This window comes from Falco naumanni, chromosome 6, assembly GCF_017639655.2.
Source record: "Falco naumanni isolate bFalNau1 chromosome 6, bFalNau1.pat, whole genome shotgun sequence".
Classification (NCBI taxonomy): Eukaryota; Metazoa; Chordata; class Aves; order Falconiformes; family Falconidae; genus Falco; species Falco naumanni.
In genome coordinates, this window is record NC_054059.1 from 53,315,432 (window position 1) to 53,337,834 (window position 22,403).

Genomic DNA, 22,403 nt, shown 5'->3' on the forward strand with positions numbered 1-22,403 from the left:
GTCTTTCACAATGCATAATGTATAGAAATGTGTTGCTTTCATAATAAGCTATGAGGAAGAGTTTCTTGTCCTTGAATATTCAGAACTCAGTAATCCTTTTTATCTTACTGATGGGTATGAAAACTTAGCAGTTGCTGTTTTCTTGTGGGTTTTGGGTCATTGGAGATGCAGTATGAGCATAGTTAGTAGCGTTTTTAGCGAGTGCTGTTAGTCAAACCAGATAGGATGGACGATGTAACTAAGCTTATATGTTAAAATACTACAGTTATCAGTTTGGCACTACCTGTGTGATTATGTGAAAAAAGCTCTTGTGTTGTACAGTAAGTACTTAGCCAAATTGTGTTTCATGATACTATAGAAAATATTTAGTCAAATGGTATTTGTGTATTCATTTTGAATTTAATTTTCATTAATGTGTTTGTTTACATCTTTAGACTTACTGTGCAAATATTCTTGTTTATAAAATCTCTGTACAATTAAGGCAAAAATTCACTGATTAGGACTGTAACTTCTACTTGCCGCCTTGATGCTGAGAAAGTGTAAAGTCTTGCTTTATTCTAATACTAGTTGCAGTGATTTGTGTTGCTGGTTGAACCTTGGAGAGAAGTCTGTCCTCTCCAGGGTATCCAGAGTTCTGAAAATGTGGTCTTAGCCCAAAGCTGGGCACAGTCTCTCTTTATGAACCTGCCTGTCTTTTGTTTTCTGTCTTTTACTCTCCTCAGATAAGGCGCCACTTTGTAAATTAAAGGGAGTATTGCCTCCTAATGGTGTTCTTTGCAAACAGTTTCCTTTCTATGCTTATTTTTTGCATAACCTCCACCTAAGACCCAAGGAAAAGTCCATCTAAAACAGATTGCTTTTCAGGTCTTTATCGAGTGAGAATTCAAGCTTTCTATTAGCGTCTCCTGTACTAGAAGGCAGGCCCCTTAATGGCCAATTCATCTTTTTTACTTTCTCCAAAGTAGCATAACATTTGGTATGTACATATTTGTATAACTAGTGTCACTTCTGCTACTGTGCTTGACTGGTGGCTAAAGGGTAAGAGCATAGGAATAGTGATACTTTCTAAAAAGCATTCTAAAAATCCACTGCCATAAAAGTAGTAGCAGGATGCTATTGCATTCCAGAAAACTTTGTGAACCTTGTAGGTGAAGGAAATCGAAAAATCAACATCAGTGAAAAATCAACATCAGTGAAATCTGTACCGAACTGGATCTGCAATGTGTTGTTTTAATGTTGGGCTTGACTTTTCAGTGCGTTTTCCGCTCTAATGGGTGATACCAATATTAGTCTCAAGTGCTGTGTTATATATTATTTACAAGGAAGTGTGTTCATATTTTGTTACCAAAGTAGCTACAGGCCATTATTTTATTTCCATATGCAGTTGGAAACAAATTAGAAAGGACTTACTTATTCATACATGTTCTGATCACTGATATGTAGAAAACTCTTCTTAGAATAGTTTGTTCATCATCTGAAAACCCCGAAGTGTGCATGCCCAAAAACTCACATGTGGTAGGTTGGTTTCATCACACAAACATTGTCATGAAATATCTAACCAATCTAGTTTCAGAACTACAAAATGGAAAGTAAACTTGGGAATGTATTTTAGACATAGACCTGTATTTCTGAAAATTCAATAAATGTATCTGTTATTAATTTTTTTCTTACTCTTTTGATTTTAGACTATATTAAAATTCTTACAAAGCTTTCCTGATTTAGTGTCTGCCAATGGTCCTGCATTTTTCAGGTTTAATAACATATGAATAGTTTGGCAATGTCATGGAATTTTCTGGTAATACATTCTTAAAATTAATATTCAGTACTGGCTGAAAGTGCTGATTTAATGGAGACGGTAGGTTAGGTACAAACTAGTGACTATTCTGGTCATGGTAAAGACCTGAAATATCAAGCTGACGTATTTTTTCCAGCAGATTGCATATGATGTTGCTGATACTATTTTTCATTGAATGCAAATGTTAGAAGAAGCTACCTATGTTCTTCAAGCAGTTACAAAATTTTTTTTTTTACTATTTTTTTTTTCTGGTCAAGACATTCTAAGGCTACTGGGTAATATAGAAAATCAGTGTTCATGCAGTAACTGACTGGTTTTTCTTAGCTGAGACAGCTTTGCATTGCAAAAATGTTAATGGCTGATTTTGGAAAGTATTTGTGGTATACTAAACATAGTTTCTTACTTACAAGTTTCCATTTGTAGAGTAATAGGCTAATTTGGTTTAAGTAACTGTGGGTATCTAGCCATTGCTGAATTTCACTTGTGGGAGTAAATTACTGTTTTCCTTCCTTGATAATTTGCGTTCTTTGACTTTTATCCCTAGTTGAGTATGTTTTTTTGAAGACGTGAGTAGACCTCCTGAAGTCAGTAGATACTTGACTTCAAGAGTTACAGAGTTGAATTCTATGTAACTGTATTACATAGCAATTAACTGTATTACTAAACAGAATTTACCTGTACTACGTATTTTTAGGAAACAGATAAGCATAACTGCTGCTTAAGAGCTCTGTTTCCTCTCGTTCAGGGAGGGTAGGTTCATGCAGAAGCAAAAATATTACCAAACCCAAAAGTGAAGGTTGCTACTTCAGTGCTGGTCATCCACAACTCTAAGAGACTGCAGTTTCTATGTTTCATGTAGTATTTTTTGATAGAGTAACACCACAAACTATATTTAATATAATACAAAATATGTTTCTTTTCAAATTTAATTTTGTTTGCTTGCTTTTAAATAGTTGTGGTGAGCTTAGCAAAACTAATAATGACTTTCTCAGGATATCTACAGCACTAGAATAAAAATACGTCTTATTAATACAAAGTATGCATCATAGTCTGCATTTGCCTTACATCTTTTTTTATCTGCTATATAGAACTTGTAAATAATATTGCCAATGTTACTTCAGAATGCTGATGATATATATGCAGGCTTATTGATGTTTGCTGTAGAGGTACTGTTTACACTGTAGAAAAAAACAACTGGATGCTGTAACCCCTGCTTGTTTTCAGTTGTATCTACAGCCATTATGATGTAATGTTAGAGGTTGTCATAAATTAACACGTTCCTGATTAGCATGAATTCAATAAATGTTCTTTACTTCAAAAGAATGCTTGGGACATGTGCTACTACTTGCATTGTTTATGTATGGTACTGTAGAAACTTAACATTTGCAAGAAAAATGTAAGATGATGATTTGATAAGATTACTCAGAAATAATTAGGTGGGTGTGTAGGCTGCTAAATGTATTTGATTTTAATCTCTAATTAAAAAGTTGGATTTTTTAATTGTTTTTGTGATGCAATAGTTTTTACTTCATTATACCTTTTGTAAATAGGGGCTAAATTCTGCCTGTTCATTGTGCCTGAGTACAGGATAAATGTATTTGTGTGAAACAGTATTCTCTTAAAACACAGTGACAGACTGCCCATAGTTCCTTGTGGAACATTATTCTAAGATTCAGAGCAAATACATGTTTGTGCCTTTGTACACCTTGAACGAGGAATGAAAATAATGGCCAACATTGAATGAATAACTCTATGCATTCTTTTGGCTGATGGTAGATATAATTATGTTGTGGGATAATAGCACTGCCAGAAGCATAGTGGGGTTTTTTGTGTTAGTGCTGTCTGATTCTGAGATCTCATGTATGAGGCTTGGTATTAGCTGCTGTTACAGTGAAGGTATCTTTCTGTGGACCTACAGGTGTGAATTCAAGCCTTGCTCCATTCCACTGCTCTAGTGTTCACTTAGCTCTGCAGCTAGGGTGTACTTGGGTCATTTGGGCTGGAGAATTGGAGACAGCCAGATGCGGTAGCTAGGGACAACTGTACCAGTCCTTGGATAAGAAAGTTAGTATGTTTAAGCGTGATAGATCAGTTGTCTTTCTCAGTTTAGGAGAACTGTGACTGAATCACAGTTTGAGAAGCCAGAGTTTTCCTAATACCTGGAGTTGGGGCACCTACTGGAAAATTACGTGCTGGTGTGAAAGAAGCAGCAGCACTATGTGTGGAACTGCATGGTACTGAATTTCGTAACTCCCCAGAGTTACTTTTCTAGATAGCTTTTTAATACCAACATTTAGTAAACAATTGGTTAAAAAGGTAAATATTATATACTTTTTTTATGGAAATCTTATTCTTCTGTGCAGACTTTTCTGTATAGAATAGTATTTTGAATTGCAATCACAGCCTGATCTATTGACATAAGTTCTTCATTTTGTTAGTTTACAAGTTTTCATTATATTAATGGGGATGGGGAAGGGAAACAAAGAAGTTACACTCTTTCACTTATCAGCACAGTTCTGTTTTGGCTTAATTGGGGGGTGGGGGTATTTTTGGCTTGGTTTGTCATTGCCATCTAGATCACTCGCTGCACTAACTGGAGGAGTGACATCTGGCAGCTAAGAGCTAAGCCCTCTACTCCTTCCATCTGCTCCCTTCCTCTCATTTTTTAAAGTGTATAGAGCATGAAAACAGCTTCCATATCCAACTGGTAAAATAAATTGACAGAAGTTTCTGTATATAACTTACAGAAATTAAGACAGTAAACAGAGAGGGATTTTATTTGTCGTGTACATTTTGTGTTTTGATTTAGGTTAACAAATTGGAATCCCACTTAGAAAATCAGAACAACATTGAGGAGATAGTTCAGTCTTTTCCAGTTGCTCTGATAGAAGAAAAAAGTGGAGAAAAGACAAGGAGAAGGCTGGTAACAGCATGGGCTCACCAGATGCTGAGTAGACCTTTATCAGTGCAGATTATATTGCAAGAGTCTTATGGGTGTTTGTGGAAGTCCTTTGCATTCAGTAGTGATGCCATCACAGCACTCTTGTATATACATTTAAACATAGCGTGTGAGAACCGTCTATTTTGAGAATATACATTTTAAGTGTCTTGCAAGATACAGGCTCTCAAGAGAATTAACCATTTCCTTTGGTGGCGTATTAGTTGCAAAGAGAACCCTATTTTATAAAGAATGCTAAAAATACTCTGTTCCTTGTCTCACTTTGAACTGCTTTTGAATGTAGTTTTCTTGCTCTGCCTTCAGATAACTGTGTTCCAAAGTAGTTGTAAAGCTGTGATACAGATTAAACTTCACTGAAACGGTTTTCAGTACACATTGGTCCTATCCATTCTCCTGTTCGATTTGGAATTTGTTCAGAATCCTAGGTGCTATTTTAAGTTATGTAGAGCAGAATCTGAAGTGAATTTTTACCTGCAGCATTGGATATTAGTAACACATCTGTTTGGCTGGTAAAATAAAAAGATACACTTGTTTTAAGTGGATGCATCCATTCCTTTAATTTTATGTGAACTGCATCTGAAAATGTTTGTGGTGGGTTTTGAAAGTATTTGTGATCCAGTGTTTAAGTAAAGGAAAACAGGTTCTTACCCAGTATATAAACAATCTTTTTAATGAATTCTGTTTGATCTCTTAAAGCATAATTGTTATAAGGATAAAGCCTTTGAGAAAAGATTAATGTATCATTATAAAATTATCTTCTTTCTTTTATATTATAGCTAGCTTGAAAAATAAAATTGCAGAAAGAATTGAGTAATACTGCTCTGAAAGCTTTTAATTTAAAAAAAAACTCAAAACTTTCCTTTGAAGCCTAAAGAGGAGATTATACTGCGTACTAAAAGTTATTTTGGTCTCAAAGGTCATACTTTTTAATAAGTGACTGTGCTGAAAACAATTCTGTTTACAGGAACAGTTTTAGAGCCACAGAAGATGAGTAGGAAAAGCACTGAGCTCCTATACACATATTCATTTATCAGTTGACTTTTTTCCCCAGTGTTTGTTGTTTGTTTGGGTGTATTTTAACTATGCCCTGTTCCAAGAGGCCACAATATGAATTATAAGAAGAATGTCTGCAATAAGAAATAGCATTTCCTAGAGGCATAGTTTATTTTCATATATTTCAGGATTTGTTTGTGGGGGTTTTAGACATCAATAATTAGTGTAAACTTAAAGTAAAACTCAATTAAAAATAGAATAATGTGGAACTGGAATAAGTAAGATTTAATTTTCCTTTCTGCTTGCTTTAGAGGGGTTCATCACAGAAATGTCTGAATATGAACTTCTTGCAATTTTCTTAGTTATGTATTTGTTTGTTTGGTGTTCTGTGATTTTTCTGAGGATTTTCCAGGATGAACTTTTGGATTATTTCATTAACTGTAGATTCTGTGAGACTGGAATCCTTGGGAGAGTTAGAAAGCACAAATACATTTATTAATTAAAGAATTATATTGTCAAAAATTGTCAAAGAATTAATTTGTCAAAAAATGTCAAAATAAATTGTCAATTTCATGAAGGGAGAAAAAGCCTTCTTTGAAGATTTAAACATAAATTCTTTAAGAAATGTTTTCTCAGCCTCTATTAAAAGAAGAATTTTTCATATAAACATTTAATATTAGGTCATCGTGGACGCTCCAGCAGGGCATTAGTGGAATTATGCGACTCCCTACAAGGACTTCTTTCCCTTTTCTGTATCTTTTGCTGTTAATTTTAAAAAAATATAATAGTTAAGATGCTGCTATTTAAAAGGAAGTGTTCTTAAGTGCTATTTTGGAGCATTGTTGCTGCTGTTGTATAAATTTCTGTATAAGTCTAATCTGCTTGGAAGTGAACTCATCTACTTCCTGTGTATTTCAGCGCCACTATTTAGAGTTTGATCAGATCGCACTAACGTGCTTATCTGAAGCAGGGGGCAGTTTTTCAGTGAAAGCATGCAACGAAACTGGGAACTTGGTATTACAAACATATTTTGGACAGGAGGACAACTACTTGGTTTCTGTCTTTAGTTGCTCTTCTACTGACAGAGAATATATTGCCAGAAGTGACCCAGAAAGGATAGACTTTCAGTTCACTGCTCAAATTGTACAGGAAACTAATACAGTTTCAGACTCTCTCTCAAGGCAGGCAGCTACACTTGTTTTCAAAAGATACTAGTTCTGTGGTAGGCATTTACCTAAAGTCAGCACATGCATGGGCTCCCAAGATAATTGTAGCTAGAGGATTATGTGGACCATGAAGAATAGCTCTCCTGCTGTTAAATTGTGTCAATGTGAAAATTCTTGATTATTTGACAAAAAAGCGATAGCATCTATCATTTTGAGACCATCTAATATGGCATTTAGACATTAGCAGTAGGTTCTTCTAGAAATAATGTATTCTTTTCATGTAACATTCCATATAAAGGAGACCGCTGAATAATCAATGCAGAGTAATAGGAAATACAGTAATCCAAATTTTAATGCTTTCATAGAGAAGGTAAACTCAGGACATAGAGGGTTTTGAAGGTGAAGACAGCAAATGCTGTTAAGAAGGTTGTTAGAGAGTTAAGGTAAACTCTGTAAATCAATAAAAATGCTTCTCCATTAGTGATTTGGAAGCATCCTTGAGATAAGACAGTCTAGGTTAACTGGGGCATTCAGTGGGGTTTTCTTTTCAGGTTTGACCTTACAAGGGCTTTAATGACCTTTATTATATAAGTGCAGGCTAAGTGAGAGTCCTAACAGGTCACAGTGTCCTGTAAACTTCGGGTTTGGATCAAGTGGAAAATGCCCTTCTGCAATCTTGACCTCAATTTCAGTACCTCACTGCAGTAGTTGAAAAGTTTGCACAGCCTGTGTCAGAGATAACCAAAGCAAGCACTGCTGAAGCTGTTAGTCACACCTGCTCAGCGTTGTTTACATGCTTCATCAAGCATGGAACCACGTCAAGCCAATAGCGGTGTAAAATTGCTTTAAAAGTTTATTGCTTAATTTGAGAAAGAAGGGATAGATATTCCCTTGCTTACTGAATGGACCTTGTTTTGTGAATGAGGAAGATCTGAACAGTTTTTTGGTTTTTAATGCTGTGTTCTGAATGTAGGAGCTACTAAAAGAGTGCTTGATAACTGAAAACAACTAACAGTTAACTAAAGACTGGCTTAGGGTAACCAATAGGCATGATTAATATGAACAAATGGCATTGATTCTGTGGAGTACAGAATATTTGGACCCGTGGGCTGTGGTCTATTTAGTGTTTACCCCTCAAGTGAGGTAACAGGAATTTCCTGCGTGTTTTGGAAGAAGGCTCGAGTCATGGAAACCTCTCTCAAAACCATTGCCAGTTGCTAGAATTCAGTCCATTACACCTTGTATCTTTGAGTTACACGTCTGTGTCTTTCCTATGCTTGCAGCAGAACAGGTCTACACTACCTTGTATTGAAGCTTAATTGGTGCTATCAGTCTAACAATAAAGTTATCATCTGACAAGCAGCTAAATTATAGACTGCACAGGAATACTCACATACATAAACATACAGTCCAGAAGTACTTGGAGGTAATACGTCTTTTCCATAGGAGAACAAGAAAAGTCAGTGATATTACTGACAGAAATACAGATTTTGTTTATTAAAATTAAAGTCTGAATATTTTTCCAAAAAAGCAATTGTTTTCATCATATATTTTATATGATTTCTGTCTTAGAATGGGTTTGTGTGAAGTGGCTAAAACACTAAAAGGCTCAAATTGAAAATTCTATGGTAGAATATTGAGCTGTCTAAAGAAATTTTTTTATCATAAAGACATTTTATTGGTTTTAAGTTTGGGGTATTTTTATGCAAAGAAATTATATGATACTGTATGCAATAGTACATCCATATGTAGTATCATCTCTGTAGCAGCTTGTTTTGTAACTTGTTTTGTATGATTATGTACGTAACAGTATTAATAGGAGTAATATCCCCACTGACTTTTGGTGTTAGTGCTTAACAAATGTTTTAGCAAATAGCTTACTTGAAAAAAGGTAAGTCTACCATGTTTAACTATGGGTTGAATTCAGAAACTGTTTCTATTCTTGTCTCTTTCCTTTTCTGAAAAGAGATGAAGAGATGGAAAAATAATAAAACTTGAAGTAAAGCTTTGAAAATTAAGTATTTCCGAATTTGTACAAGCTTCTTTGAAATTAAAAATCACAAAATTGAAAAATCCATTATTGCTCTTAGGATTTGTCACAAGTACAAAATTATTCACATGTAGATCTGCAGAAGCATGGTTTAACTATGATTATTTGAGCTTGCAGCTTTTATTATATTTAGAAATATCTAAATATCTTAATGATTAAACATTTATTAATAAATCTCCTGTGAAAGTGAAAACCACTAGGCTTTACAAAGTATACTGTAGGTGGAGTTGTGCAAGCTTCCTTGTGGAGCTGTGCCAGTACATGGGAATCTGAACCTGAAAAGTCCTCTTTGGTCAGATACTGGACTCCTCAAGAGTAGGCATTTGGAGTAGCAAATGAAAATGAGTTTTCAGAACTTACTCTTTGAAAACAAAACTTGTTTCAGATGTAGTATCTCACAGAGAAAATCCAGTGAGCTTAACTCTGTGTTGTCTGGCATCTCTATACTTGAGAAACTGTTCTCCAATGAAGCAGTAGCATTTTTCACTGTCATATTCAACAATTTTCAGATTTTTTTGTATCTTTTCTTTTTAGGACTTTTTCTTAAGTATACAGCTGAGGAGACCAATAACAAAAAGATAAATCCATAGATGATGAAAGGATTTTCCTGAGCTTAGTAGTTAACATAATAGTTTAAAAAGAAAAGAATTTACAAGTACTTGTTCAAATGCACTGTGTAGAGAGTGAATAAAATAAACAGCAAGATGTGTTGTGATAGGAACTTAGATGATCAAAGGGAACTACTGAATAGGCATAGTTATTCTTTCAGATAAAATAAGGAAGGATCATTTCTGTTGGAAAACTTTGGATGCATTACTCAGAAATTCAATGAAGAGAAAAGCAATACAGCCTAGATAATAGTGTCAGCTTTGAGCACGAGGTGGCATGTGGACATAGCTTGAGCTATTTCTCCAAATCATTTGAATGGAAATATTGGATTAGTTAACCTTGTGTCAGGTCTGTTAGTTAAATAAACCCTCCAACTGTTCCTGACTGAAGGATGCATAGTTGTGACTGAAAGATGCTGCTGCTTTTCATTAGAATTTTGTCAAACATATCCTGCTAACATAATGATTTTAAAATAAAATGGTTTATTCGATGGAAAAGGATAACAAGCAGAAAATTCACAGCCTTTTCTTTTCACAGGGTGTTTCAGCCCAGTAGGAAATCCTCTTAGCCGAACACTATTGGGTAGACTACAGACGGTAAGGAATTCTGTCTTTGCATTTTTTTTTAAATTGATGTTTAACTATAAAATGTCATTATTCACAAGTTCTCACTGTAGAGAAAGGTGGTTGTTTTTTTTTTATCCTTTCTTTATTCACAAAAGAGGTATCTTCAAGCAAATTGTCTACATGGGCAAATAAGCTTTTGCTGCAGCCAGCTGGTAGCAAGATCAGATATCTGCAAATTAAAAGCTTTTTATTTTTTCATGATTTACTTTTTGTTGTTTAAAAATAAGCTAAAATCACAGTCCTGTTTTTCTGAGTACTGCTAAGAATACAGGCATTGATAAGTAGGGAGAGAAAGCTGGAACAGTAATTTGCAATCGAATCCCATTTGCAGCACCATGTTTTCATTGTTTACTCACACCTCACCTTTTTGTAACAAGTGAAATCACAGCTATCCTTTATTTAATTGCTTATCTGTTAAATATTGATTGGAAATGCCTAGTAATGACATTTGTTCCTTTCTTTATTTCTTTATTTTCTGAACGCTGTAATAAAAATCCAACAGAATCTGTAAATGCCGTTCATTCCAACTATGTGCTTGATAAACCTGGATTAAGCACAGAGGTTTATGGGGAAACTAGTGATGGAAGAATGAGCAGTGCTTCTGAATATTGAACGTATGTGTGGCTCTAGAAAGCTGGGCCAGTTGTACTGGAGATTAATCCTCCTGCACCCAGGGACAGAATGCCATGATATAATAATCTGTCTTAATTGTTTGCTAATTGTAATTTTTCAGAAAAATGTTAAATTGGGCATAAATTAACTTGGATCATTTATAGCTGTTTTAGAGTTTGGATTTGCAGTTTTCGGTTGGTTTAGGTTTGGGGTTTTTTGACCTACCTTATTTAATAGATTCTGATAATAGAGTTCTGGAAGGCTCATAAGATACATCAAGAAATTTTGAAAGTACAGGTTTACATTGCTGTTTTGTTAGTGGCTAAATGGTTCTTGTTTTCACATCTTCATTTTTTTTAGCCATCAATGTAAAATTTTCAGGAAAAAATATAAATTTTTCAGTTAGCATTTTAGTGTTCTCCATCACAGCAAGCTCAATAAACATTTACAGGATCAACTGTTTTGGAAAACACTAAATAGCACCTAATTTAGAGTATTTTGTTCTGAGAAGGTTAAATTAAGATTTTGAAGATTTTTGTTACTTTTTTGTTATAAATGCAGTAATATATATAAGTGCAGGTAAACGTATCAAAAAAGAGGCATATTTAGAAATTATGAAATAGTTGAAGAGGTTCTGAATAATTTCAGGAACTGGAGTATTTCACATGCTTCTAAATTGATCTTTTTCCCTTTTTTTCCTTTCTTTTCTTTTTTATCCCTGTAGGCTTTACTGCAGCAGCTGTGTTTGCATTTCTGTTTTCTGTTTGTACATTACAAGTTTCAATAAAGTGCAGCCTGGCACAGTTTTGGGTTTTTTGCTCTAGGCAGCTTATAGATTCCCATGCTCATTAAATATTGAACGGCTGTAATCAAATAAGGATTGTAGTCATCTGAAGCCTAAGGAAGTAACTTTACAGTGTCTACAGACAGATTAATTAAGACCAAAGAAGAGTACATTATTCTTAGTAATAAATACTTTTAGAATCATTTTAATTTAGGTATTAATACTATCCTTGTACTTCTGTTTCCCATAGACTCAATTTGTACAGTTAGGTGTCCTGAGCTAGGACTGTGTTAACAATTAATTGGACCAGACAACAAGAACAGAAATATGACGGTGCTAACAATATTCAGTTATTTTATGCTAAGTCTGAGCTTATTCAGCATTTCATTTAAAAATTCAATTGTTGGGTAGAGAGGTTGCATGATATGCTTGAGGAGAGAGAGGATTAAGTAAATTTCTAACCCATGGGTTCATAAAGAAAAATTAAAATAGTGGAGCAACTGTAAAAGCTCAGATTGATTCTGCAAAATTTTTAAGAGTTTTAAATATCTCACGTTTAAGCCTGTCACGCATTTTTTGAGCACTGTAAGTTCATTTCTTAGTTTGTCTCCTCAAAAAAACCAACCATCCAAACAACTAAATACCAATAAACAAAACGACAACAAAAAAAACCTGGAAAGTGACAGTCTGAAAACCTAGGCTATAGCAGACTGAGGCACAGATTTACTGAATAGACAAGAGGAGCTTTAACACTCATTCCTTGTGTCTTTACTGGAGTATTCGCACATGTAACACTTGTGCTTCTCTTCCATTTTGGCAGATAGCAGGTACAGAGAGGTAGAGTGGAGAGAAGCAGTGGCACTGTGCAGCATCCAAGAACTAGATGTTTGTTGTTCTTCCTGTCGCTGAATCCGACTCTGATGGGAAGAAGAGGGAGGGTGGCTTTGGCCTGGTATGCACAGTCATTGGGGTTCACACCAGTGTATGTAGTGTCTGCCTAAGGTTAATCTTGGAAAAGCTTATTTTCCAAGTTTAGTTAATTTTTCCAAGTTAATGACTGATTAGTAGTGGGAGTTAATCTGTATGTTTATTCTGTTACAATGAAGAATGTGTTTACATATAAGGAGGAAGCATATGAAACCACCAGTAGGCTTTATGGTTTTGCATATTTTTTTTAAACTTTGATTTTGTGGTATTTAAAATCTATTTGTTCAGTAGTTGAAATGCAATGCTGAATTTTTTACAGAAAAGGCAGTAATACTGTATCACTTGTTCTTACTTAGTGCAGCTTTTTCTAAGGGAATGAATGCTATCTAATGCCCAAATCCTGTGTGGCTGCATGAATAAAGAGCAAAACTCCATTACCACAATCACTGAAACTGTCCAATTAAAAAGATGCCATAAACATTTTAATTAGTGCTTTACCAGAAATCAGTGCTACCTGATACAGCAACTTAGCAGTTTACTTTTACCTGCAATGCTGTCTTTTGTATTAGTGTCTTAAAACCATTTTTGTTTTTGTGTTAGAAATGTCAAGGCTATGTAAGTGGGTTAGTCATAGATAACCAATATAATACTCCGTGGTTTAGAACTCTGCATCAGCTGCTAGATCTATTTATCATCTTCTGGGGATGTTTCTTACCCTGAAAGCTCCTAACAGCTTTCTTCAGCCAAAATCAGTGTGACACAGCGGCCTTTTTCAGCAAGCATTTTGTTCCTGTTTCTCGCAGATGGCCTGCCTCCCAAAAAGACCAACTCCTCAGAACGTAACTATAGCCCCACATCTATTCTGATGCAAGAAAAAGATTAACTAGTTTCCATTTTGCATTTCAAAAAAGGAGACGTTAATATTGCATTAAGAATGATGTATTCATACACTTCAGTATGTCTGTTGCTTTTTTTGGAATCCTGAAAATGTGGCTTAATCTTGGACACAACATAAAAAAAGAGAAAAGGTGTTTCTAAACTGAAAGGCCAGTAGTTACTTGCAGTCTAATTGGTAGTTGGTACTATTTGAGAAATGGTGTGGCATGCCAGAGGCAGCTCTGCTGCTTCGCAGTAGCTGTGTTTGTGGTAGGCAGCGGTGGCAATTCCCCTGTCCTGCTGGAGGTAGTGTGTGTGTGTGCAGCCTGTGACATATTTGGAGTATCTCTGAGATGAAACTCCTTTGGATTGTTGCTGCCTGAAAAGTTTAACACAGTGTCTGAGAACATTCAACATAGTCTCATGATGACTCATGGAACTTAGCTTGTTATTTCCAAACAGTTCCCTCTCTCCAAGCTCTTCTTACATTGAGTGTTTGAGAGCACATAAATGCTTTATTAAAAAGAGAGACAGATTGAGACACAATAATGGGGCAATATGAGTACCTGAACTAGATACCTAAATAATACTGCTAATAATTCTGATGAATCATATTTGGGCAACAGGAGGCACTCCCATCCCACAGGCTAAGCACGTTGCCTGCATAGTTCTCTTAACCTTGAGAATGGAAAATGAGAATTAGCTGAAACCTGTAAGGCAGTGTGAACTACCAGTAGACCATTGAACAAGTCACATACTCTGAGCTGCAGCTCCACCGGTCTTTGTTCAAAATTTGTTTATCAAATCAGGCAGTTACACTTCCCCCTCCCTGTGTACATACATAATTATTCAGAACTCTTTAGGTGGTAGGCTTAGATGTTCTGGTAGATGATAAGAACCGAGTGCAACTGTTTGCTTTTGTACTGTGTTCATCTTTATGTACCTGCATGTGTCTGTAACTACTGCGGCAATATCAACACAGTCTTGAGACTTGGATAGAATCTTTGTGTTCAGGATAGTCAGCGGTTTCTTTCCCGTATGGGATAAGCCTAGCTCAGTCAGGAAGACAATTTGAGGACAAGAATCTCTGTTCTAGAGAATGCCATTTATTCTGCTGAGGGTTGCAGCAATGATGTTCCTTGGATCATCCTAATAAAGTAAAAACCCAGAAAATAAAAGGAGCAGTACATTTTAGATATATGTTTTAAAAAAGCAAGAGATGAGAAGGAAGTTCGTGCGAAAGGCAGTTAAAGGAAGGGCTGTAAAACAGGAAAATGGTGAAGTATGTTGGATATAAATTCTCAAATTTAAATGTAGTTTATAAAGTGGTACCATCTGTTACAGGTGGAAATGTTTACTTCACAAAGCTCACATTTGGTGGTTCTCCTCTAAAATATTTTAATTGCTGTGTAATATTTGTATTCTGTATTGTAGTTTGCATCCTTTCACACATACAAAATCTCGGGGAAACTGGTTTCCCCTTTGTAAAAATAGGCCATTGAAAAATAATTGAGTAACACCAGCAAAGGACTTCCATCGCTTCCTTTGTTCTGTTGTGCTGTTTGTCTGCTATTTCCATAATTTTTCTCTTTTAAATCTTTATCCAACTGAAGAATTCTACTGATTGACAGAAATCAAGTTTTGTAGGTGTAAGGCCATCCTAATGGTTGCATTAGAAACCTGCTATTCCTTTGACTTCATTGGAAGTCTGAAGAGTAAGTGGTAAAGATAGAACGATTAGAATTAAATGGGAAGTATTGGTTATTCAGGCCAACCTGAAATTCTCCATTATATGAAAGTGACAACTTTGGCATACTGGTTCAGAGGTAAAATTCACTGCAACAACTTCTCAAACATCTACCTGTAGTGTTTGCAATGCAAACAGACTTAAACAGCATAGTCATCAATCCTCTGTCTTCCCCCATGTGATCTTTAGTATAGTGTACATATGTGAAAAACTTAACATCTTTTTCAAAAGATCTACATAGCTGATATTAGTCAGTGTAGCTTAACATCACTTCTGCTTTTTCATGTTTAAAAAAGCATTTTATTACAGATAATTCTTATTCATTTACAGTAGACATGAAAATATGCATAAATGTAGTTTATCAAAGTACTTCATATTAAAGTTTTAAAATAATTTCTTCTTCTAGAGTGATGACTGCCTGACTGCACTGGGGGTGAGAGGAGGAAGGAGTTGTCCACTGGAGCAAGAAACAGTAAGTATTATGTAATTTTTACAGTATCTTCTATACCTGTTACATTGTATCTGAGCTTTTCAAAGCACATTGGTTTTTTTTAGAATGATCCCAAGGATTTCTTTTGCTACCCTAGATTTTGTAATTCTTACAGACGTGTTCATAACCAGCATATCCACATTATTGCCATTTTTGTATCACTCTTAAAAAATAATTTTGTCAAATTTTAATTAATATAGATACTTTTTTTGTTGTTGTTCTCTTGAACTTGGACCCAGACAGAACTTAACAAATGTTTGAATGTCACAACAGAAGAAATTCAATTGCTCTGGGCATAATTGTGAGTGTTCTACATTTTTCTTGGGTCCTGAGGTGCATTTCCCGTATCCCTTTATGGTCATTTTGTGATCATATGTCTCCAGAGAATATAATGGCAATTTCCACATTTCGTCTAAATTGTCAGGCTTGCTAAACCAGTTGTATTACAGGACATATTTGTATTTTATTTTTTTTTATTTCTGGGGGTACACACACAATGGGACTTGCTTGATTAGTTTGAGCTATTTGTTGGCAGTGTTTCCATGTTACTGAATTTTTGTAATTTTTTCCAAAACCCAGAACATTTACACCAGAATTGTCTTACAAAAGATACTGCAAAAAGAAATGTTTGTTGCTCTGCCTTTCACTGTTTCTCATGCTGCCAAGTAATTAGGGTTGTATTCCTTTCTTTTTTTTTTAAACCTTAAGTGACCTCATGATTTTCATCGTACTATTACTAAGGCAACCGTTGTCACTTACCTGAATTGAGCACTGTTAGAGCACCTCTTACTGGACATGACTATGCAAGCTTCCAGTTCTGTACTGTTTCTCCAAGATGCTCATTAGTGTGTTTTAGTTTGTTCTATTCTATGGCTCATATGTCTATATCATCAATATCAGCTGTAATTACTATATTAGCTTTCCTAATGCAGAGGGGAGCGTTATAATAAAAAATATTACATTGTTTAGCTTCTTTATGTAAGTGCAGGATTACTGAATGTATATTTAGATAAACTTCCCATCTACTGAGAACTGTGCTGATGCTAATTCTTTGATGCTGTCCACCTCACAAATTACCACATAGAATTTACAATGGTAGAATCATTTCCATCTTTTCTCATTTGTAACTGATTTAATCTGTTTAATGGGTGACATGGAATTATGAAAATACAAGTGACAATGGCTATATATTTACACTTAGACCTCACAGGTGATAAAAAGCACTGTGCAGTTAATCAGTCTTAGGATTTAAATGCATGCCTGAGTAATAAAAAAGAAAGTTTTTTCTCCAAATCCCTATCTTTATAATAACTTTGCTGTCTTCTTCTATCCCTTATAACCTCCTATCACTCCTAACCATCCCCGTTTATGATCTCTTACAATTTCATAGAGGAATCAGAGGTGAAGATTATATGTAGGGAAGCAATGTTCTTTGCATAAAATAGGTCATAATTTTACTCTTCACTTATGAGGGAAGTGAGCAATTCCCTTATTCTTTCAGTTCACTTGTTTTCTTTTCAGTCTTTTCTGCTCTGAATTCATCAGGACAGATTTTTTGTTCACAGAGCATGGGAAATAAATAAGAATTATACTTGATATTTTCATATTTGGGGTAGAAAGCAGGTTTCTGGTAATGTATTCTATGTAGTATGCATGGTGTTGACCACTGTTAGTACTCTTCCCCAGAAAAATATAGAAGTATTTCACTGGCAAATCATTTTATTATGTGAAATGGAATATAAATTTATTTTTGGCAGATATTTATAAAGTTGTATATGCAAGCCCTTATTTGTAAAGGAAAAAGAAAAAGAAAAAGTGGGGTGATCAGAGCAAAACTTGCAATGATATTTTGTACTAAATTTTTCCATCAGTGAAACTGTCGTACTGTGGAAGTATTTATTCGAACACATATGCTTCATGAGCACACGGAATGGGATCTGAAGGTGGTGTAACAGTTCTAAGAAAGTGAATGTCTGAAGTGTTTTTTTTTTCTTTTTGCTTCACAAGTAAATTGCTTATAAAACTAACAGCTGCTGTTTTGAAGCTAATCTTAGTGAATTGAATGTTCTTAACCATTTCTACAATCCCACAGTCCTTTATCTTGCCTCTCCTGCTGCTTTCCCACCACCCTTGATCCCATTAGCAAAACTTGAGACAGCCTCAGCTTTTACCAAAGTGCAGCTTTGGTTTCAGCTGCTTTTCTGCAAGAGGAAGTGAATGTTGCGCTTTTTTCTCTGTGGCATGGTTGTGATAAAGCTGTGGTGCTCTTATCTCTCTTTTAGGTAGTGGCTCTTTATGACTACACAGCGCATCGATCAGATGAGCTAACCATCCATCGCAGTGACATTATCCAAGTGTTATACAAAGATAATGATAACTGGTGGTTTGGCAGCCTAGCAAATGGACAGCAAGGCTATTTTCCAGCTAATTATGTGGCTGGTGAAAGTAAGTTTACTGCTATCTTCCTGGTATACCGGTGTGGGTTTAACTGATGGTCCAAGATGTTACCATACTGTACTGCTTATTGTTCTGAAGATATGAATATATGTAGCACACAGATGGCATAATGATGACTTAGCGTGATGCAGAAATTGTATAAAGTTAGCTAACCACTTAGCAAGTTGACATACCTGACTTAGGAAGGCATTGGCACTTAGTTAAACATTCCACCTTATATAGTGCTGGCTTAATTATCACTCCAATGGATTGATTCCTTGTCTCTTCTTGGAAATAGCCATCTGGTTCATGCCCTACCTTGGCAATGTTTTAGGATACAGCAAAGCATTTCACAGACATCTTACATTTTTCTTAGGCAATCTGTTAGATCTAAGCAGTTACATTTGTAAAAACTCTTGATTTTCCCCCTACTCTAATGGAGAATGCTCAGTTCCCAAATAACTCAATTTCAGTATGAAGTTTTAAAAAACAGTAATGGTTAAATCTCATATCTGAGCACTGAACTTGCTACCAGGTCCCTGTTGTTAAAAACATTTTGATTAAACTACTACAGACAAACCTAAATGAATCTGAACAAATAATATAAGAATCATCCTACTGAGTCAACTGATGTAAAGATGCTTAGTGTCCTGACTGTTGTTGGTATTCAGCTTACAGACATAGTCTGTGGTTTCATGCTACGAAAAATTCATTTGCCTTCCTAAACTATCAAACTATCAGTTATACTGGTGTTTAGAAATCTCTTAAATCAACATTTCTCAAGATCTTTTCCTCCATTTTCTAGTTCCTCCCTCTGTCCTTCAAGTGAAGTCTAGTATTTATGCCTCTTCCCTAAAAAACACTCAGGCATAACACTGCTGACTTGATGATGGTAATTAAAGTTAGCTTAACTACTGTCTTTCCCCTTTGTCCTCCCCTTGCACATCTTATGCATTTTCTTCTTCCTTACTTTCTTGCAAAATAAACAAGAGATCAGTCTGTAGGAAGATTCTTCAGTGATGGCCTGTTCTTAAAAACACAGAAGAAAATTTTTGAAGCAGTGGTCCAACTGTGCAAAAAACCTCTGGTATATAATTCTTTATTTCAGTTGATGACCATCTTATTAATGAACCAAAAGAAATGCATGTCATATATTTCAAGTATCAACTGCATTGCTGTCAGTATGGACTTTGTTCTTAGTCATGTAAATGTTTGATTGTTTCTATTTTATATAATTATCTATATAAATTACATTTAAATCTAAGCTTACTAATATAAAGTTAATAGGCAAATTTTGATAAATTCTTATACAAAGTTTGGCTTTAGTTTCACCTGTTCCAACTGACACCCCTTTTTTGGTTAGATTGTAATGTCACAATTGTTCATATGAAATATGTACTTTCATAATTCTTTCATGACTCATAATGGTGAACTATGGATCCTGTTTTCAGAAGAATATGAAGAACAACCTTCAGGATTGGTACCAGATTCCGCTCCTCTCCTACCTGAAGGACCAACAGAAGCAGAGGAAGGCTCTCCAATGCTACATAAGGTAATAATGTGAGAAGGAACGATTCTTTAACTAGTGGTGGACTATGTCTTTTGTGTTCCAAGTGGACTGTATTAAATTTTCGATCCTTTTTGGAAAAATTTCTCCTGTGTAGACCTCGTTCCAGGTAAGCACGTAGATTTTCAGCAGAAGTCTAACTTTGTCTTGTGTGAATCCACATGTTCCATCACATAGCAATTAAATATTTTGCCTACTTTTGCACCATTGTAGTGAGTGGCAAACCACCTATTGACTCCAAGGTTTACCACGGTATCTCTCATGGATACTTTATGTAAATTACGGTTGAAGAAAGAACGTGGATTTTTCAAAACCTGACATAATTTCATGCACTTGACTGTCATTTTTAGAATATGCACTGCCCACAGACTTGAAATTTTCAGCCTTGCAGTTTCCTTATCTATCAGGTTGCTTAGGAGACAGCTGTGATGCTTTTCTCTCAAGAGTTTTTCATCCGTGTAATGACATCCTAATTAAAGATATACAGTGTTATAAGAAAGCCTTATTATCAGACCAGGAGATATGCTGCATCTTAATGCACTTATTTGTCAATGGATGTTTCTGATTGTTCTCTGACATGAATGACTTCACCCATCCTGTAGGTTGCTCAGGAGGGTAGAATATAGAGAGTTCATAGTTTGGAGGAACAAAGGAAAGGAATGCTTTTTCTTGACTATATTAAATATCTCTCCACTCCCACCGGATACTTACATTGGATCGCAATTGCATATGTCGTTTTGTTGTTAACATTATCACATACTATACTGTGCACAGAAGCATTCCTGTTTCTGTGATTTTTAGTTAGCAGTCAGAATACAGTATGTACAGAACAACAAAGAAGAAATGGTCATTTTTAGTCAAGGAAAAAGATGGGGTTGGGGTTTTATTTTATTTTTTTCAGATGTTTAGAGATACTGCTATGTACAAAGCAGGCCAAGTGACTGTCACGTCTCCAGACAGAGTTTAGAAACTTTGCATAGCTCACTTTCCCCTTCTGTGAAGTAAGATTGATGATTGTCTTAAAATATGGGATACTTTGTAAGCAAAAAAAAAAAAAGTAACAGGAACATAACTTACTTCAAAAGTTACTTTTATTCAGATTTCTTTCAAATGGCTTGACTTTTCAATGTACCATGTACTTTTCTAAAATTTAATCTGTATTTTGCATCTGATTTGCAAGACTCAAAGCATATGCTGTGTTCTAAGGTAAATTTTTTCTTTTTTTCAGAGGATTTATCTAATCTTTACATAATATATATTGCAGTGTTCAAGGTTGAAACACTCAAAGCTACTTCTATTAACGTTTTTTCTGTAACTTTTGTTTTTCTTTGGTGACTAGAGAGACATAGCATTTAATAAATTACTGAATACGGATTACTCACATTGCGGTCTTGTTAAAGCCAGCGGTCTTGTTGAAGCCAACTGCTATAAATCGAAATGCTAAGTGTTTTCTTTCTGACTATATTTGAAAAATGAAATTAATCACTACACTAAGTAGTAATTAATCTGAAGTATCTTTTACCTCTTTGTAGCTGAGAAACTCATAGCAAAACCTCTGTCCAAGAAAGACAAGGGTGCATTACTTCCAGATACTTCTGTAAAGGCAGATTGGAACAATTATGGGAAAAAATACAAATTACTGGAAAGCATAAAGATTTCTTTCTTATATTATCTGCATTGCTGGAGGCAAGGAAGGTATCCCAGAGGGAATATGTTGGTGTACTCACCCAGTTTCGCTTATACCTAGATTAAAAAAGGGAGAAGAGCTGAGATACTTCTAGTCATTAAAGACTTGATCATTTTTATCCACATCTTTTTTTCTGCTTTAATAGGAATCTAGTTGACTTACTGGATCAAAATAATAGTTTAAAATATTAAAATTATTATATCAAAAGAATAGTTTTATGTATACTAACTAATGTTACTAACTTTTATAACAAGTATTTATTATTCAACTCTGTGAGAAGTAGCACTTTGAATTAAAATGGATGCATATTTAATGATTAGTTAGAATTGTGTAGTCTGTATAGTACATACAGATATTCAAAAGACATAATGAAAAAAGTGTACAATAACAGTCCAAAACTAAACAAATATGTTGCTTTTTATCTGGCACGGCATCAAAGTTCACTACAAAATCATGGAGTTCAGAGAAAAGCATTGAAACATTCACAAGGCCTGGAAAAAGTGATGTTAGAGGATATACTTAGAAGATTAAACTAGCCAAGAATGAGCACCAAAGAGAGTGCATAAAATAGTACATGGTGTAGAGAGGTAAATTGGATGCACTCCTTTTTTCTTTTTTTTTTTCCCTTCTGCTGTTAACAAGATCAGGGAACATTAAGCTGGAATGGAACAGCACTAATATTGGTAGAAGAAAATTTTTGTTTATGTTGTGCTTAGTTAACCTGGTGAACCTAGCTACTACAAGACACTATTAAACCTATGCACTCGGAGATTAATTTTTTTAATAACAGTTCAGGGTGAGATTCCAAATGCATCTAAATGACTGGGAAACACAAATCTGCCTGATTTTTATTTTTTTTTATTTCAAGTTACATAACCACCAAATAAATCACCAAGAAGATAGTGGGTTGAATCAAATGATGAATCATCTCTGTGTAGTACTTGCAATGCCTTGAAGTGTGGCGGTTTTACAAAAGCTGCAGAGTGCTGCATAGAAGAAACAAATTGTCATTCTGCTGTTTGTAATAATGAATTAAAGTCCTACACTGCTTTGGCTTTGGGCAATACCAGATACTTCTG

At 35.0% G+C, this 22,403-nt stretch overlaps 1 protein-coding gene across 3 annotated transcripts in view; it reads left to right on the plus strand.

The window, feature by feature from the left end:
• The window catches only part of AHI1 (Abelson helper integration site 1), a 119,890-nt gene that overhangs the window by 61,005 nt on the left and 36,482 nt on the right, over nucleotides 1–22,403 (plus strand). For all 3 annotated transcript variants that reach the window (XR_005828474.1, XM_040598359.1, XM_040598360.1), the window contains exons 20-23: nucleotides 10,110–10,168; nucleotides 15,551–15,616; nucleotides 17,917–18,079; nucleotides 19,522–19,622. Coding sequence is in view for 2 of the 3 variants with exons in the window: in XM_040598359.1 (XP_040454293.1) it covers nucleotides 10,110–10,168; nucleotides 15,551–15,616; nucleotides 17,917–18,079; nucleotides 19,522–19,622 (389 nt within the window). In the remaining variant the exon portion in view is untranslated. The remainder of the gene's footprint in view (nucleotides 1–10,109; nucleotides 10,169–15,550; nucleotides 15,617–17,916; nucleotides 18,080–19,521; nucleotides 19,623–22,403) is intronic.